The sequence below is a fragment of the Haliotis rufescens genome, unplaced genomic scaffold (genome assembly GCF_023055435.1).
Source record: "Haliotis rufescens isolate VD_foot unplaced genomic scaffold, xgHalRufe1.0.p SCAF_5, whole genome shotgun sequence".
Taxonomy (NCBI): domain Eukaryota; kingdom Metazoa; phylum Mollusca; class Gastropoda; order Lepetellida; family Haliotidae; genus Haliotis; species Haliotis rufescens.
In genome coordinates this window covers 39629643-39650130 of record NW_025964223.1, presented here as the reverse complement: position 1 = coordinate 39650130, position 20488 = coordinate 39629643, and the positions used below count along the sequence as shown (strand labels likewise).

At 41.5% G+C, this 20488-nt stretch overlaps 1 protein-coding gene across 1 annotated transcript; it reads right to left on the bottom strand.

Moving 5' to 3' along the window:
* Window positions 1-9888: 9888 nt before the first annotated feature.
* Window positions 9889-13615, bottom strand: LOC125373171. Its single transcript, XM_048384088.1, has 3 exons — window positions 13491-13615; window positions 11445-11537; window positions 9889-11106 (listed from the first exon to the last, which is right to left on the bottom strand). Exon 3 carries the CDS (start codon window positions 11095-11097, stop codon window positions 10009-10011), a length of 1089 nt encoding a protein of 362 aa, XP_048240045.1. The 5' UTR covers window positions 11098-11106; window positions 11445-11537; window positions 13491-13615; the 3' UTR covers window positions 9889-10008.
* Window positions 13616-20488: the final 6873 nt, after the last annotated feature.

The window sequence follows — 20488 nt, the reverse complement described above, 5'->3', positions numbered from 1 at the left end:
CCACCAAAACATATCCACTGAAATAAAAAACAGTAATCATGGTAATTACTGGCAGTTCAAATAAACAACAGGCATTCTGCACATTGTTGATATACTTACCATGCAGATTATACATGTTGTGTGTACCTCTTTAATGTAATATTTCAAATAGAATATCACATGAACAGAAGTGAAGTAAACATGACTGGCTGACTGCAGACTTTTAAAGTTATTTCTTTTATGAAATACTTATCAATGAACATTAGTGATTCATTATGACTGCTAAGTTGTTCAGTAAAACCATATTAATGACAGATTTGTATTAACAAGAACACCTCACCACTCCATATGGCTTACAAGTTCGAGAGACATTTACAGTACAGGAAGAGGGACCAAAATGCCAGGTGTCCTCCAACTCTGCTAACACCTAATTCTGGATAGTTAACAATATAATATTATTTGTTTTGTTGTTACCTCACTACTAATGGAATTGGATCTTGGAGAATCTTGGTAAACAGTGTTTATTCAGAACCATTTATTTGTGTTATTTGGATAACTATGTCAAATGGGAATCATACTGACTGATTCTCTCCCCAGTGACAGTCCTTTGTGTGGCCCAGTGGCGTTTGTCATGCCAGGACCTGCCTGTCACAGGTTCAAAGACCACTCTTGTTCAAATCATGATACTTAGCCTGTCAGAACAATACCAGTGCTCATGCATTTCGTTAGTGGGAAACCTCTACAAGCCTCTTTCACTCTGAGCAGATGCAGTGTGATATGACTGAAACACTAGCTAAAGAAGAGTTAAACTCAGCTCACTCACTCACTGATTAGGGGAATAAAAACAAGACAAAATTGTGCCTTCAAATAAAATAATATTTATTAAGTCCTTAAAAATTAAGTTGTCATATTAAATGTGTCACATATTTCAAGGGGAAAACAAATACATTGTTTTACACTTAAAGTGGCCTCCACCTCCCCTTATAGCCACACCTTCACCACCAAAACATATCCACTGAATTAAAACAGTAATCATGGTAATTGCTGGCAGTTCAAATAAACAACAGGCATTCTGCACATTGTTGATGTACTTACCATGCAGATTATACATGTTGTGTGTACCTCTATAATGTAATATTTCAAATAACATATCACATGAACAGCAAGAAATGTGTTTTTCAGAATAAAAACGATGTTTTATTGGTCTGTTTTCAGTCGTACAAATGGGTATCTCTCATACCCTCACTTCTAGTCGCACGTTTAAAAGGAAGCCAGAAGCTGGAATGTAAACATTAAACTTGTTTCCATCCGGTTGCGCACGCACCTCCCTATGACATGTCACAAATCTCGAAGAATAAGCCATCATTCAGGACTGGACTGGATTACTTCACTGTAGGGATGGCTGGACGGGAACGTACGACTGAAAACAGACCAATAAAACATCGTTTTTATTCTGAAAAACACATGTTTTAGTCTGTTGTCAGTCATACGAATGGGTAGAATTCGACGGAACACTGGAAGGAGGGTCGGGAAAGTAATCAGGAAGTGACCTCTTTCACGTCAAATGTACCAAGTTCCTCACCCCTGTAGTGACAATAGAACGGACGAGACAAGTTGTTTATCACGAATGCACAGCATGGTTAATGCTCTTCGACACAACTAATTATTGATGCGACAGAATAACTGCATACGTCAGTTGAACTGCGATCGAAGTGTGGTCGGCGCATAATTTAGTTACAGAGCAACTTGCCGTATACAAGGTAACTAAAAATAGCATGGTTAATGCTCTTCGACACACAACTAATTATTGATGCGACAGGACAACTGCACATGTCAGTTGAACTGCGATCGAAGTGTGGTCGGCGCATAATTTAGTTACAGAGCAACTCGCAGTATACAAGGTAACAAAAAAATACGAGCAGTACTATAAAGTATGGGAAGACGATGCATACACCGAATAACCATAATAAAAAAGTACTGCACACAACAAAAAACCATAAGTATGCGTACATTCACCAACAGCTTTTATTGTAACATGTTATATGGCACGAAGTGTCGAGAAAAAGTGAATAGAGCACAAATTCACTGTCTTTTCTGGGAGGTCTGTTGTGCCACCACGTATGGACAAAACTGTTTGAGTCCTTCAACATCTTCTGTTGAGATATCTCTGAGATAATGCGAAGCAAACACTGAAGAAGATCTCCAAAAGCAGCCCTCCATAATAACTTGCAGAGAGCAATTACTGTGGAGTGCTAATGTTGAAGCTATGGCTCGAACTTCATGCGGGTGAGAGGAGGTGGGAGGTGCGAGTCCTTGCACCTCGTAAGCTCTGAGAATTACCGCTCTCAACCAAAAGGAGAGAGTATTACGTGTAATCTCTTTCTTTGCATTGGTTAAGAGCGGTACGAACAGCCGTTGAAAATGTTGTCGTCGCTGTTCAGATAGCTGCAGGTAAGTACGAAGCGCACGAACTGGGCACAGGGTGAGATCAGCGTGATCATGAGGGCCCTAATGGCAGACAAGGAAGGAATGTGGAACATTCTCGAATCTTGGCCAGGAAGTTGATTTTTCGCTTAAAAATCCCATCTGAGACCAAGATGGACGTTGCCATGGTTACGCTGATCGAACGTAATCCGACTGATGTCAATGGCATGTATTTCCGATACTCTTGCTGCCGTAGCCAGCGAGAGAAGGAAAGCCGTATTCTGAGACAATAAGTCGAATGCGACCTCGTAAGTCTGACTAGACAGGTTGCGCAGAACGACATTGAGGTCCCAGGCCGGCGGTCGGAATTTACATGACTGATCTTCAACCATGAAGGCACGTAGAATCTTCTGCGACTCCGGTACTTTAGTGAGCTTGTCACCCGATAAGTCGAGATCGTCGGCCCTTTCAGACGCCGAGATGACCAGAGATAGACTACCGCCGGGTTGAAGCCACGAGACCTGGTGAAAATGGAGAAAGTGGTCCACTTGTCATCGTACAGCTTACAAGTCGTAACTCGATGTGCCGACGAGACAAGCGCTGCCACTTTAGCCGAATATCCTTTCTTCATTAACGAGGTCTTAAGCAAACCCAGGCGTGAAGCTGGAAGTTCTTTATCCCCGGATGCAAGTCATCGGTGTGAGGATGAAGAAGGAGGTCGTCTCGATCTGGCAACGGGAACGGTGGCTGATCGATGATCTGAAGAAGTTCTGGGAACAACGTTCTGGCCGGCCAATAAGGTGCGACCAAAAGCAGACATAGGTTGGCTGTTTGACGAACTTTCTCCATTATATCCATGGTAACAGCACCGTTGGCGGAAACGCGTAAGCGTCTAGACCCTCCCATCATATCGCTAGAGTGTCGTGGTCCCATGCCCGTGGGTCTCGAACCGGCGACACGAATCGAGGGAGGCGGTTGTTGTACCGGGTTGCAAAGAGATCTACTTGGGGCAACCAGAGTTGATCTGTCAGCAGATGAAAGACTGTCGGATGGATCATCCACACTGTGGGAGACGGCCTCGATGGTCACGACAGGGCGTCGGCTAACACATTCTTGGCCCCCGGGATGTGACGGGCTCTTACCCCTCATGTCCAAGCAAGGGGGAAGAACCTGAATGTCCAGTCCGGAAGGGCCGCCGACCGAGTCGTTCCCTGTTTGTTGATGCAGTGGATGACTGTGGAACATTGTGATTGATTTACAATATTAAATGCAGAACATTATCTTCAAATATAAATATTTGATTTAAGCACTTCCATTTGTTGCACATGTTCAAGAATAAGAGTTACTGCTGCTTTCAGTGAGATGTGGGGTTATTTGTGAACCCTTGTTGCTGCTTTTGCTCTGGATTTTCATGTAACAATGTGAAAACAAATATATCCTGAACCCATATTACATTATTACAATTATATCTCATGGCCTGTCTCATGTCTACCGACGCCAGGGCATGTAGAAGTCTTGGAACGCTGCTGACAATCTTGTCCCAACAGTCTTGAGGTACCTTGACCAGATTGACCCCTGTCTGGAAGCGTATCCCGATGTACTGTAGATCCCGAGTTGGTACCAAGTCCGACTTTTGAAGGTTGACGATCCACCCGAGGTACCGTAGTAGACTCAGGGTGGTCGCTAACTCTCCTTGAAGGGCTTCTGTGAACTGGTGAGCGTGGAGCCCGTCGTCTAGGTAGAAGGCGACCCCGATTACCTGCCGATGGAGGCATTCTACGACCGTCTTCATGATCCGTGTGAAAATGAGCGGGGCCGTAGAAATTCCAAACAGGAGGGACGCCCACTGGTAATGAATACCTTGGTAGACGAATCAGAGGTACTTCTGGAACTCGGAAGCTATTGGTACATGGAGATACGCGTCCTGAAGGTCTATCGAGACGAGGAAGTCATTCGGTAATATCATCCGACGCAGAGAGCTGAGGGATATCATGGTGAATGTGTCGGGTTGTTGGAGGTATGTTGCGTTGAACTTTTTGAGATTGAAAATAAGCTGCATCTTTGTGGAGTTTTTCTTGGGTACTAGAAAGATGGGCGAGTAGTACCCCAGCGATGGTGCCTTTTCCACCAACAAATCGATGGCCTCCGTCAGCCGATCCGTTTGGTGGAGTTTGGAATGTCGGGGATGACGTCAGTGGTGGCGTCGATCTCAGGCTTGGGGCGTAGCCTGTTGTCAAAATGTTAAGTGTCGTTGAGGAAAGCCGACCTGTGGGCATAGTGATGAAGTCTCCCCCCTACCGGTAGCTCGTCTAAAGGTAGTGTCACCGGGGGAGACTCCAACGACGGTGACGGCAGGGGAAGGGTCCTCACTTCTTCCCCCGCTGGCTCTTTCCCCCTCTGGGATACTTGGAAAAGGAGACCTGGCGACCTTTCCTGTCCGAATCTCTCTTGCGGGATGGCTGTCAGGGCATGTCCCTACAAAAAAAGGCCCGTTGCACATTCTTGTTTCTGTAACGTCGTCGTGGGGCGTTCGAAACCGTGGCCGTCTGGACAGGTTGTGTGAAGCCGAAATGATGATGTCACGCTCGGCTTCCCTGGAGTACTTGTCCAGAACTTCGTTGGTACGACCATCAGCAGCGGCAAAGTTCTGGTCCATATCTTTAGCCATGGCTCTGAAGGCATCAGGAGGAGAAAACTGAAGAGACTGCGGTGTATATCCCACCTTAAAGCCAGCACGCGTCGGTTTGTCATCGTCTTTTGATAACTCAGGCAGAAAGTTAGATAATCAAGCAAACAACTCAATGTCTTTGGGAGGCCTAGGAGGGCTGTCGTTACAATCCATCGTCGACGTTGATTGTGTAGGCGTAGATGAAGGAGCTGGTTGACGGTCCATGGACCCCCGACGTAGTCGAATCCTTCTTGGTCGACCGCCGCCGTGATCTGGGCTATCAAAGCCGGGTCGATATGAAAGTGAGACGAGGGTGTCGTGCTGTCATTATCTCTACGACGCTGATCTACAAGAAACTACCTGCGAGAACGTCGCATGTCCTAGTGGGGACGAGGGCAACAATCTCTAACTGTAGAAGTACTACGATCCCCATCGTAGTTATTGTCCGAATCATACTCCCGACGACCACAATGGCGATGAATGTCCTCGTGTCATTTACTGTCTGTCGACGAGGGACTCGACCTGTCGTCCCGGGAATGGGAATGACTTCCAGAGAGGGATCTGTGTTCACTGTCGTCCCGCACGACATCCCTATCGTCGTTGGCAGAACGAGATTCGGACCGACTGGGGACTGTAGTCCCCTCATGGTCCTCGTCATAACCCGGTCCCGTCGTAACGGGGGTGACTGAGTGACGCTCTCGATCAACCGATTGACGAAAATCAGTCGTGCGGGTAGTATCATCAGCAGGCGAACGGTCACGTGTCTTGTCGAAAACAGAAGTTGACTGAGGCGGGTCTTTATTAACTGATTTCTTGGGTGTGGTATGGAGGGTGCAGAGTCTAAGGATCCACCCGATGACCTTCTCTGCTTGTAGCGCTGGTCAGCAGCCTGCTTCGCCAACGCACGAAGAAACAAGTTAAAGTTTATAGAAGACAAGTACTCTCATTCTTTACCATGTTTATCCCACGAACACGTTGGAAACCCATCCTTAATGATGCAGGAAGGACAATACTTGTGAGGATCTACTTTAGACAGTTTTCTTTGACACGAGGCACAAATGCCCGACATGTTGCCACGTGTATAATCAAGTCAAACAGTGAAACATGTGTTGAACACAAACAATGGATTACCAAGGATTACATTCCAGGAGTCTACAGGTAAGACATATTATTATTACTTTATTATAACAACAACTGTAAGTACTAGTAGAATACAAACTAGCAGTCTACCGCGAAAGTCTTCCTTGAGCGACCAGTCTCAGAGGCGCGCTGAGAGATTTGTGGCATGTCATAGGGAGGTGCGTGCGCAACCGGAAGTTTAATGTTTACATTCCAGCTTCTGGCTTCCTTTTAAACGTGCGACTAGAAGTGAGGGTATGAGAGATACCCATTTGTACGACTAAAAACACACTAAAACATAGATATAAGTGAAGTAAACATAGCTGGCTGTATCTGCAGACTTTTAACATTATTTTCTTTCATGAAATACTTTATCGATAAACATCAGTGATTCATTATGATTGCTAAGTTGTACAGTAAAACCAAATTAATGACATATTTGTATTTATTTTTTAACAAGCAAACAATTACTTGTAAAGGTGGCCTCCACCTCCCCTTATAGCCACACCTTCACCACCAACAAACATATCCCATGAAACAAATAGCAGTTGTTGCACATTATGCCGAGGAAAGAAGAGAGGGGGTTACCATACACAGGATGCCCTTTTCCTATAAGAACAGCAAGGGCTCAGGGTGTACAGGTCCTAGTTAATTATATGAAAAGCTACTGTTCTCATGGCAACTACCTCTGCCAATGTCAATTAGCAGCCTCCTCTGCTGGCCTAGAGCAGCTACTGTTGTAAAAGTATCATGGCAACTTCCGCTGCCGGTGATATGACACATTCCACTGTTTGGCACTGTTAGCAACTACTGCTGCTTGGAGAAAATAGCAGCTAATGTTAAAAAGCATTGTGGCAACTACCGCTGCCGGCCTAAATGACAACTACCACTTCCGGGCCAGTATACGTAGCAATTGGTTTCCCAACTTAAGCAATGTTTCTGATTCCACAAGTGAAAAAACATGAAAGACCAGGTTGCCATTGACTCCCAAAATAACTGATTTTTGGTGTTAGCGTACTTACATTACTGATAACAAGTGCCAGTTGTCCAAAAAATCACACAGTTCTTTTTCATTGAGGTGGATCGGCTCCCGGGCGTACTGTGTCCTGTCTGATACCAGGATATGTGGATGCAGTAGGCTAGCCTGCAGTTACTGATCTTCCACATCCACTCGTTCTTGAATTGATCTCTGGCATCATGTCTGTAGCTCCCCGACAGCATTTTGACTATGATTATCCTGGTGACAGGTAGATGAGTCATATTCAAAGGATGGAAGCAGCCATGTCAAGGTAGAGCTGGCGTCCCTTGACTGTGCACCACTGAGCCGAGGCGAATGATGAGGAATGCTAATTACTGTCAGTTCATGAGCAATAGGTGATAAATAACAGTAATTACTGGTAGTGTCAATACACAATCGGAAGTTCTGAATTACTGAAATACTTACCAAGACAATGTAATGTCTCCAAGGGCATATTAATACAATTTCTAAAAAATAATCATAATCCAGGGAAATGTAAGCTCTTTTGATTCTATTATAAACATATCAGACTAAACACAGTCATCATGTTGACAGAATATGAAGAGGGCGTCATGGAAAATGATAAATACAGCCTCAGACATATCCAGGCGAAAACACCTGATTTTGTCCTTTTTGATAAATTCAATGAAATAATTTATATTATTGGATTTTCCGTCCCTTTTGACACCAATGTGATTGACAAGATTCATGAAAAACATGGCAAATATGTAGACCTTGCTTTTGAAATGTCATGCTGCCATTCCAAGTACCAACTTGTCCCACTCCCCATTGTTCTCGGTGCCTTAGGTTTGGTACCTCCCAATCTATTGACTGACATTGGGAGAGTACCTGGGTTTGCTACCAGGAATACAGCCCTTCTCACAATCTGGGTAATGCAGAAGGCTGCAGTGTTGGGGACTCTTCACATTCTCATTATATCATTTATATCATTGAATTTTCTGTCCCCTTTAACACAAATGTGATTGACAAGATATAGAAAAAACATGGCAAATATGCAGACCTTGCTTTCTAAAATGTCATCCTTGCATCCAAAGTACCAAGTTGTCCAAATCCCCATTGTTCTCAGTGCCTCCAAATTTGTTGACTGAAATTGGGAGAGTTTTGTTGCTAGGAATACAGCCTGGTTTGTTGCAAGGAATACAGCCCTTCTGACAATATGTGTATTGCAGAAGGCTGCAGTGTTGGGGAGTCTTCACATTCTCCAAAAGGTTCTGTGTGGATTTGACTAGGCAGCGCTTCCTGCTAGAATTCCCATTTGCTGTCTGGGCTGCATGTAGAGGGGGCAAGGGCCAAGGTGATTATGAGCCGAACCAGCCTGACTATGCCAGGATCACCTGAACCCAATTTGCTGCATTATGTGTTTTAATCTGATGATGATAATAATGATAATAATAATAATAAATGACACTTATATAGAGGACATGCTCAAATAATAATGATGATAATAATAATAATAATAATAATAATAAATGACACTTATATAGAGGACATGCTCGAAGCATGCACAGTAGTGTTGAAAGAGGTAAGTTTTCAATCCAGATTTAAAAGCAGAAAGAGAGGGAGCACTGTTCACAGACTGCAATTGATTCATTCATGCATTGTTGCTTCAAGATGTGACCATGCCAACAATCTCCTGCATGACATTCATTAAAGTCATTTGCACATGATACAGTGTGTGCAAAATACAGGCGCGGGGCTCATCACACAATGCTTAATTCGCAACCAAATAACACCGCTTCTGAAAGAACTGCATTGGCTACCAGTGAGACTGAGAATCATGTCACTGACAATCATTTAAGAGTTCCTGAAAAAAATTTGAAGAGTGGAAGGGTCTGAAAGGCAGGTGGATTTTTTGCTGGAGCTGGGCCACTGTTATTGGCACTTAAATTATATCTTGGTCTATTTTGTACAATGGCACCCTGATGTGATAAGTAGATCTGAAATGAATTGAAGCCAAGGTTAACAGCAGGAGACTAATCTGGGACTAATTCAAGGAAGAAATCTGTAGAAATACAAAAGAAACCCCTGAAATGAGAACCGACATACTGCTTGGTATGTTTCGAAAAGAAACTGGGCAATCTGGGATAAAGTTATAAATTGTGGTCTTGCCAAAACTTTCGTTCATTCTGTGACTGTGTCTTGTGACTGGATTCACAGCTGAAAGGAATAGGCTATGAGGATGGATTCACTGAAATCCTCAATACTTGATACTTGGCTGATGGTCTGAGACAGGCTGGAACCACTGCGCCCAGGAACAGGGCTGACAATGGATTTCATCAAAGTCTGGCTGTAGTCTTGTGACAGGTTGCTTTCACTGCTGAAGATGGAATCATCCAAATCTGGGCCCAATGACGTCTGGCTGATTGTTTCTTCATCTAGACTGCATGCACTGGTAACTGAAGGCAGCCTGAAGGTGGCATCATGAAACTCAGGGCCCAATGACGTCTGGCTGATTGATGCTTGATCTAGGCTGCAAGCACTGTCAACCTGAAGCTGCCTGAATGTTGAATCATCAAAATCTGGGCCCAATGACGTCTCGCTGATTGTTGGTAGATCCAGGCTGCATTCACTGTCGACCGGAAGAGGCTGGAAGCGATAAACAGCGAAATCTGGGCCCAATGACGTCTGGCTGATTGATGCTTGATCTAGGCTGCAAGCACTGTCGACCTGAAGCTTCCTGAATGTGGAATCATCAAACTCAGGGCCCAATGATGTCTGGCTGATTGATGCTTGATCTAGGCTGCATGCACTGTTGACAGGAAGTGGTTGGAAGCTGGAATCACTGAAATCTGGGCCCAATGAAGTCTGGCTGATTGTTGGTAGATCCAGGAAGTGTACTGTCAACTGGAAGAGGCTGGAAGCTGGAAACATCGAAATCCGGGCCCAGTGAAGTCTGGCTGATTGTTTCTTGATGTAGACTGCATGCGCTGTCAACTGGAAGAGGCTGGAAGCTGTAAACATCGAAATCCGGGCCCAATGAAGTCTGGCTGATTGTTTCTTGATGTAGACTGCATGCGCTGTCAACTTGAAGAGGCTGGAAGGTGGAAACATCGAAATCCGGGCCCAGTGAAGTCTGGCTGATTGTTTCTTGATGTAGACTGCATGCGCTGTCAACTGGAAGAGGCTGGAAGCTGTAAACATCGAAATCCGGGCCCAATGAAGTCTGGCTGATTGTTTCTTGATGTAGACTGCATGCGCTGTCAACTTGAAGAGGCTGGAAGGTGGAAACATCGAAATCCGGGCCCAGTGAAGTCTGGCTGATTGTTTCTTGATGTAGACTGCATGCGCTGTCAACTGGAAGCGGCTGGAAGCTGGAAACATCGAAACCCAATGAGGTCTGGCTGATGTTCTGACTCAGGCTTGATTCACTGCAAATAGTAACAGGCATGAAATGAGGTGGTGAGAGTTCAGCAATAAACTCTTCGACGATTGAGGTTTGGCTTGCACTGGTGCCAGCAGGGAGGGACATATCACATGGGCTTGGGAATATGCTTGCATTGGTGTCGGCTGGGAGGGACATATGATTTCGGCTGGGGAATACATGTCTGCTCTCTAATAGAAACATAGAAGGAAGGTCATTAGTGTCAGTACAGTTAGAAGTAAAGTCAGGGTAGTCTGAATGAAGCACACTAGTATTTGGACTGAAAAAACCTGCATTATGAATATTCAGATACTGGCTTGGGATGAAGGAAGGGAAGGAAATAGGTTGTTCAAACTGTTGTAGGATGCTGTTGTAGAAGATGGAGGATCTAGGGGAGGGGCATATTAGGCTGGTGGACCTCATTGTAGGACTGGAGGGGATGACAGCATCAGTGTCGGGGCAGGGAGGGTCATCCAGGTTCACCCAACTCTCACTGGGACACAGCATGTTGTGCCTCTGAAGTATCAATGTGGGATTTATTTAGATTCATTTCACACAAAGGACAAAATACAGGTATTGACACGTGTTAAGCTTGTTTACATGAGTGGTTTACATTGTGTACTTATACAGGGATTTTGATGGAGACAATTGGCATGAGGACATTTTCATCATTTTATCAACTATATATAAATATATACCACATTTGAAAACTATCTATTGGACATTTTGGATGACAATCCATGTCCTGGAAAGTGAACCGATATCAAACCCTGCCTTGATGAATGTAAAAGCTAGAGTTCTTGTGTTTGAGGTGGGACATGTCATTATTGTGTGTGTTGTTTAGATGAGAATACCTCTAGAGTTGATCTTTGCACCAGATCAAGGTGAAACACAGGAAAAACTGTAGAATCCAGATAATCCACACTGTCGATCACAACAACAGAAACCTGTCAACAATATAGACATGAAGTCCCAGATTAGTCTCCTGCTGTTAACATGTTTTATCAGTATAAATAGAGTGGGCTTTTTCATACAGAAAGATGCTTTTATGTTATAACTATAACCATATTTCGTGGCTAAAAGCTAAATACTAAGTCATTATGAAGACAGTGGGACCGGCAAAGTACATGTCTCCCACACTTGCTAGGCATGTTGTTATGACAATGAGGTGATGTTATCAGTTATCAAATTAGATGATGGTAAAAGAAAAAACCTACAACCCATTACTGGGTGAGAAAATAATAATATTGTTATAATTTATCTTTATTTAAACAAGTCCACAGAAAATATCTGTTAAAGAGTTGCCATTTGGTACAAGTGGTAGTCTGCAAAGAATTTCTTTCTTTCTTAATTATACTAGAAGAGAGTACATTAGTTACTTTCAAACATTGCTCTTTTATCATAAATTCATTCTAAATAATAATAATAAGAAGAAAGAGAATACTAAGAATAATGATAATGAGGAAATTTTCTGCAATAGAAGATAAAAGTACATAAATATGTAGTCACTGGTAATGTACATTCATATGGTGACTTGTGATTTGAGAGATCAATTAAATGGCATTAGGAAATTTTGCAATTGTCTACTGGCATCATTTCATTGGATATTTCTGTTATGATATGGAGAACTATCAGCTGACCTTAGCAGACCACAGAGATTTATCTTAGAATTCAAACTAAGTACCCTTGGCAGGCAAACTGGGAACATTTGGTGATATTTTACAAGAAAGGATGATTTTTTTATATATTTTTGCGAAAGTGTTACTGTTTTAGCCCACAGAAACCGTTGACTGTTTAGCCAACACCCCATCATTTTCAGTAGATCTTAGTGTTCATGTGACAGGCTCAACTCATTATACATATGTACATAACTTTTAGTTAAGATTTATTAGTTCGTAGTAAGGTTGTATGGCCTTGTTACCATTTTAACTAATTAGTTTATTACAATAATTACAGTATAAGAAAATATTATTAGTTACAATATTAGTTATGTTTTATACCTTAGTATTTTATAGCTTAACATGCATTCCATAGCTCTGTAACATTGTAAGATTACTCTCAGTCGAACCTCCACTAATTTTCACACTGCCTGCTTTTGACAGATATTGAATAAATATTCTATCTTCCATAATTTGTAATTCTTACCAAAGTTACATGCAGTATGTTCGTTATCACTTTGTTATCATATTAATATATGTTGTATCTGTGTATTGATGTATTGTACAGATATGTACAGTACTAGATGATGTAAAGTAAGTGCTATTTATTTAATGAAAGTGATATCTATATTTTATCTATTTAAAGAGTAACTATAACAGATTGTACATATTTATTAGATTCTGTGTTATATTTGCTTATGTTGTTTCAGGCTGACGAATGTACGTACGTACGGTACATGCGTACCTACCATATATAAATAAACGTCATCAGCCTCACCCCCCACAGCTGTTTGTGATTATTTACACGGTTACATTCATGTATGGACCTTTATTAGCAAAGCTTACTAGACTGAAAGAAAAGTTTACTAGACTTGGGCTACGGACTAGTGGCTAAAGTCACAGACTGTGGTTTAGGTAATCGATGACGTTTTTGTGTGGGGCCGTTCATAAACATGATCAGAATTGAGGTCAATTTGGGTGTCAAAACAATCGTGGTGGCTCCAGAATTACCGAAATACTTACAACGTGCTTCTAAATATGATAGGCAAACAAGCTGGTAAATGAAGGAATAGATAAGTCAACACTAATCTAAAGGAAAACGTAATCAAAAGGTGACTAAAAATGTTGAATATTTGCTGGTTGTCAAAGATGGCCTGTTTTGTTTACAATGCCAACAAAGACAAATCCAGAGACATTTCGGGAGAAAACAAAAGGATTTCATACAAAATAACATCTACAAACCTATCTGCAGAAACAAGAAGATGTTTGAACTCAAACAGGTCTCTGAAATCTGTTAAAATAACAACTGAGATAGCAACGATACACTTCTGTCAACGAAGAATCGTAGGAGCCGGGTCTTGAACTTGTTTTGAACCGTTACCGTAGCAACACCGGAAATAGATTTTAGCCAAAACATTTTTTGCATTCACGAATGGAAATATGCCTCTACGTCCAGTGGAACATTATTTCAATCATAACCGCAAAATAAAACTTACATTTAAATAAAATGTACTTGCTGGTTGCAGACTCTCTGTGCGCTGCGTCAACTTTGTAACATGTAGAGACGGAGCCTGGCGGAAAGGAAACTAGTCAACTCGTTCACACGAAGACCCGTAAATTATCACGCAACATCAATGACAATCGTTAGCGATATTGGAAGTAAGTCTCTTTCAGGTAAACGTGACATGGCGGTGCTTATGAAGATTGAAGAAAATATTTATTCAAAATAATGCAAGAGTCAGTTCCTTATATCAAAAGTCTTTTGGTGAAAAATATTTGAGAAAGTGACTAAAGACGATCGGATATAAGTGGTCACCCATGCTTGTCTGTCTGGGTTGATTATTTACGCTGAATTAGAAACTCTGATCTGTCTCTGAAATATTGTTACCCACTACATCTGCACAAACGGTAGGTTCCTCACAAACAATTGGGTCCACCCGACCAACTGAATCATGAGCCTTAACCTCTCCTCCAGCCAAATCATTCCCCAACAGAAGATCCACACCAGAAACAGGCAGTTATTCTCTAACTCCAACTAGATTGAAAATTTCGTGAAAACGAACTCTTATGAGTAAGTGCATACTCATCTGCCAATCTAGCTGCTTCACTCAAAGTGTTTACACCGTGTTCATCCAAATACACTTTAATCTCAGTAGAACTACACCTTTAAACTCTTCAACCAGGATTAACTGTTTCAAATTATCATACTGTCTATCGACCTTCTTAGATGTACACCATCTATCAAATGCAGTCTCTTTGGCCATGGCCAACTCAACAAACGTTTGGTTATCATATTTTTTGTAGTTCCTGAACTTTTGTCTGTACGCTTCTGGCACCAACTCATATGTCTTCAAAATAGTATCCTTGACCAACTCATAACTTGCACTATCACCGAAAAGATAAAGCTGCATAAGCCTCATGAGCCTTACCCACTAGCACACTTTGTAACAAAGTAGTCCAACACTCTATAGGCCATTTCAAATGTGTTGCCGTTTTCTCAAAATGATCAAAATATGTATCTATTTCACTTTCCCGAAAACGAGGCACAAACCTAATGAATTTAGAAACATCCACATGCTGATGAGCAGCTCCGATCTTGTCTAACTCATTCCGTCTCTCACGATCTAACTTTTCTTACTGAAATTGTCTCTCACGCTCTCTCTCCTCCCAATCCAATCTCTGCTTCTCTAATTCAAACTCCCATTCTCGTTCTTTCTCTAAACTTTGAAATTTTAACAACTCAATTTCTCGGTCAAATTGTGTCTGATGAGTTCTCCCATCATCATACCCCTCCGAAGTACTATCCATTCTAATCAATTCCTTGTTGGCTAAATCATCCAATATCACATTTTGAATAATACCTTTCTTAGCTGCCTTATCAACATCAATACTGAAATAATCAGCTAATACAAACAAATCTGCTTTTGGGAGGTTGAGAATTTTAGCTCTGGTCATAGATTTCACAAACTCAATAATTACAAAACCCATGTTGCACTATTATACACATGTGTTATTGAAGTACCTATGATATACAAAACAACATTGTTGTGCTCTCCCAAAGATGTTTGCCAATATATAGCAAATACTTTATCTTTTTTTACTTTTGTATTGCTTTTAACACACAATTGCAAATTTGCTTCCCGCTTAATTATAGTTCCCTTTAAAGAAATGGACGAGCCCCCAATTTGTTACGAGTGGAAGTGGAACGAAGGGGTACACTCCAAATCCATTCGCACAATTAAAGGATCGCACAACAATTAAGACAGATATTTATTAACAATGCATGATAGATTGCCAATACAGCTAAGTTTACTATGGGAGAATTAGGCTTGGGCTACCATGTACAAATAATATCACCATCAAAGGGCTACAGCAAATTGTATACTTATATAGTCACCCTGATTTCCATGTTTGATTGTTCACTCCACTCCTTGGTCCACGAACACACATGTATCCATAGTTGCACATAAGCTCACAATGCAAGTTTTCCAAGGCACACATTTGCAAATATCAGCATGATTTCTAGTTCAGTTTCACAAGCCCCGACATGGGATACACTCTCTCACACAGTGTTCTGAACTTTAACATTAAAAACGAGGAGGTTAAAATACAGGTCTGGCCAACACCCAAGAAGCAGAAAAACCTAACTATTTTTGAATCACCCCAACCTTATACTATAATGCTGATTAGCTACAAGCTTCACTTGTGACATAATTACTTAACCCGCTCAGGCAGCCAGCTCCCCAGGTGTAGTATTCAAGCAAAATTACGCAACCCAAGCCTTCTTGTTTCAATTCAAGTCTAAATGCATCTGATATACTAACAAACATATAAAAGCATACACCCATACACATAACAGGTGAAAGAAATGAGTATATAATATAAGTACATTTTCTGGGGATGTTTCGGGAATATAATCGGCTGGCCTATGCCCCCCAAACTGAGCATCAAAATTGTTCTGACCATCATTTTGACAGATTCGTTTTTTAAGAACTGGACATACAAGATATTTACAGTGACCATTAAATCTACACTAACATCCGTTCAAGGTCAAAGTCACCAGTGGTCCTTTGACTAAATATGAATTATTATTTCAGTTTGCCTGTTACGCAGCATTCTTCAATAAATGAAGAGCAATTGATAATATCATTTCAAAAAAATGTGTCACTCGTTTAACCGGCATAAAATTAAGCTCATGCATAATGCCGGGGTCTGAATTCATTAAAGGTGTTTCGTTTCCTGGGACAACCAGCAATATTTAGAGTATTTATAATAGGGACAGTGAGCATTTAGAAGAAAAAACACACACTTTATTTGCCAGAAACTAAAAGGAATTGTAACTGGGGACTAGAACGTGTTCTTACTGAAAAACACGTGTCTCCCCCTCCTTTTTCGATATATTAGTTCAGAAGAAGAAGTTTATTTAATGAATGAAGGCCACATGGCCCAGAGTTCATTTACAGGAATAATATATGCTATGCACATGCACAAATTTTCTTACAACAAACGTTTATCTTTTGACATTTGTATTTACATAGGTAAATGTCTTTTTAAATATATGGACAGGTTTTAATAATACAATCGTTTCTGGTAGATAGAAGACGGACAAATTTTGGGACAGATGGTTGCACATGGTAACATTTTGGAACAAAATTTTCTCTACTACTTTTATAAAAAGGACAAATTAACAAAAAATGGTATTCATTTTCTATTTCATAGCGGTTACATTTCATACATAAACTAAACGATGACTCTCTGGTTGTATTACATCGAGTTTTCTGTACATTTAGATTATGGCTTAAACAACCGTATTTACATAAAGCTCAAAGAAGATCTCTTTCACATGCTAAAGTAGACAGATATTTTTCTGGTTCGAGTAGTGATTTATAAGATGAATAAACTTCAAGGAAAGAAGAATTTGTGATTTTGTAATGCCAGTTTTGAAATTCTATATCTTTTGAGTTATTTGGGTTTAACCATGAAGCATTTCATATCGCCGTAATCCTGAGACAACCACACATATGAAAACCCGGTTTGAAACAATAATTGTCTCATATAAGAAACCCAGTTAGTTTGACCATTTTCGTCAAATGATTTTAACATAAGGTAACATACATACGGATATCTTGTTTCATGTAATCTGAATAGTCGACACCAGTACTTAATACAACGACTGTAATAGTGTATATATTAGTTCAAGTTGTTACTGTAAATGTGTTTGCAAGTCCGAAAAACAATACTTACAAATTATATAGCCAAGAAAGATAATGCTTTCATGCAGAAATATTCATTAAATGCAGAGTTGTGGCGCGAAACAAATGCTACATGTTTGAAACTTAGTCCAAATTGGTTCTATTCTAAGCACAATAAATAAAATAATACAAATATAAAAAATATGAAAAGGCAGTAATTGAGCATATGGTCAATGCACATGTGTAGTTTCATGCAGATATATTCGTTAGTTTGAGAGTTGTGGCTCGGAAACAAAGCCTAGAATTGTTTGAGACCAATAGTCCAATAGTTTCGATAGAAACGTAAGAAAATAAACTTTAGAAACAAATTAATAAATAGCAAAAGGGACAATTGAAGTTGATGAGCAATGCATATCCCAAGTTTTGTTGAAATATGTTGAACGGTTTTCAAGATACGGTCCGAAAATTAAGCCAACTCTCGTTTGAGACTTAGCCGAAATTATTTCTATGAAAACATTAAAAAATAAAATTTTCAAAATTATCAAAAAGGCACCAGTTAAGCTGATGACCAAAGCATATGTGCTGTTTGGTAAAAAATGTTAAACGGTTTTCAAGTTATGGCTCGGAATTCATCTGGTGAAGGGGTGGTGAGGTGAGTTTAATGTCACGTTCAAGTTTCTGTCACTTGACGTGTGTGCGTGCGTGCGTGCGTGTGTGTGTTAGGGGGGAGGGTGTAGCTTAATAAAAGGAGTCAGTATAAGTATGGTGACTGTAATGAGATGGACAGATCAACACGAACGTGTGTTAGTAACGTTGTACCCATGTCACAGTTAAATGAACAACAGTGTAAGTCAATATCAGGTGTAGCCACCCCGAACACCGATCACATCCACAAGACGTCTCATCATGCTCAAAATCAGACGCCTGATCCTCAACTGCGGGATGTGTTGCCATTCCTGACGCAATGGCTGGGTCAATTCTTTGAAATGGCCATTCACTGCTCGTGCTCGGTCGGGTCGGGCATTGTCGTCCATGAAGACAGGGCGTGTGCCAAGTGCTCAGTTATCAAAATGAGGCACAACAAAACCGTCCAATATGATATCTTGGTACCTTTGTCCATTTAATGTCCCCTGATCAAATAAAGTTTACAATCAAAGAAGCAACATCCCCATATCACCACTGAGCCGCCGCCTCAAGCCATTGATGTTGCGCTGGTGATAAGATGTTTCCCTTTGCCTCCAGGCACGGGTCCTACCATAAGTGTGGTGCAATAGAAACCGACTCTCGTCATACCAATGAATCCTTCTCCATGACCTCAAATTCTAGAGTGCTCGAACCTGACATAAGGCTAAACGGTCCTGCATATGCTGGGGTGAGAGGAGGGCGTTTTATTGGTCTTCTAGCCCCTAATCCTGATGGTGATAAGGAACACTCTGTTCTGGAAATGCCAGTGATGGCGAAGATCAGTGCAAGTTGAAGTTGGCAGCTGTTTTGCCTGGCGTACAAGGACCCTGTCCTCTCTGGCACTGGTGTTCCGTGGACGTCCTGATCTCGGCAAGTCCCTCACATGTCCAGTCAATATGTGTTTTCTAATGAGTCGACTGATTACAGGATGATTAATGTTTATACGGGAAATAGGCCGACATTAAGTTTGGTGCATGCCAATGATTTGCCATCTTTGATTTTCTGGGATAGTACGCTAAGGCATTTCAGTTACAGTCGTTCCAAAGACAGACTATCAAAATGGTGGAACTTTCATTCAAACTTAATAGCAGTAAAGAACTTTCTGTCAGCAGATATGAATGTCTCTATTAAGACCCTTTTGGTGTGCATACGGCTCGCATAACCCATCTTCACGAGGCAAGGGAGTTAACTGGATCTAAATGTGGAAACTGGACTGTCAGTTAACTCCCTTGTCTCGGGAAGATGGCAGAAACGCACCCACCAGGTTAAGCTAGGTGGCTACCATTCTACAGGCAGATGATGTGTCAACACACAGTGTACCATTTGAAAATCTCTTCAATGAAAATTACACTTCAAATTTGGTGGTGCCATATTTTTGACGAGATGTATTGACATCTACAGGTAAGATGAAATAGGGTTTACCATTGCCTTCAGGATTATTGCACTTAAATAGCGATGTGCATGCATGTGTGTGTCTGCTTGTTTGTTTGGTTAACCGACGCACTCTGCAATATTCTAGCTATGTGACGGCGTTCTGTAAACAATCGAGTCTGGACCAGACACTCCAGTGTTTGATATCATGAGCGTCAAATCACGCAATTGGTATGCGATGTTATGCAGAAAACAAGTCAGCAAGCCTCACGACCCGGGTCAGTCACCTCTTATGGCAAGCATTGGTTGCTGAAGACCTTTCCTAACCCGGATCTTCACAGGTCGTGTCTGCTTGCATTAAACCTGACTAATGATGGTTTTATAGATTTAATGAAATCATTTATTGGTCAAAATCTTGTCACCCCTGTCGGTAGTCTGCCGACAATTGATCTGCTTGCAACCCAGCCTAATTTTTAGTGAGTTGTGTTGATGTCACTTTGAACAGTTTTGTGTAATGTGGAGTTCAATTAATGACAGCATGGACATGGAGCCGACAGGCCAAGGATCATAAACAGGGAGAATCTGAGATTTGAACCCACTACCATACAGGTAAGGTGAAATGGGGCTTAAGGTCTCCTTCATACATATGCATGTTTGGCTGCTAGTACTAGTGGGAGGAATGCTGATTATATAGTGCTAGCCCACTGAGATACCATGCCACAGTTAAACATGTATACCCAACTCAGACACAAAATACTGACTCCAAACCGACCAGTCTATGTTTTAGCCCCTGAACACTCAACGCCAGGCAGGGTAACAAGTACCATCTTCTAAAGTCTTTTGGTATGGCACGGCCTGGGGATCTGACCCGCGTCCCTTCTCTGGGCAGATGCTCTACTACTAGACCACAAAGGCGGCCAAGGATCAGAAACAGAGAAGAGTCTGATATTCGAACCCACTACCATACCAACAGTGAGTGAGTGAGTGAGTTGG

Coding starts and splice junctions, on each gene's coding strand:
- LOC125373171 (XM_048384088.1), bottom strand. CDS start 11,097: ATGCTGTGTCCCAGTGAGAGTTGGGTGAACCTGGATGACCCTCCCTGC.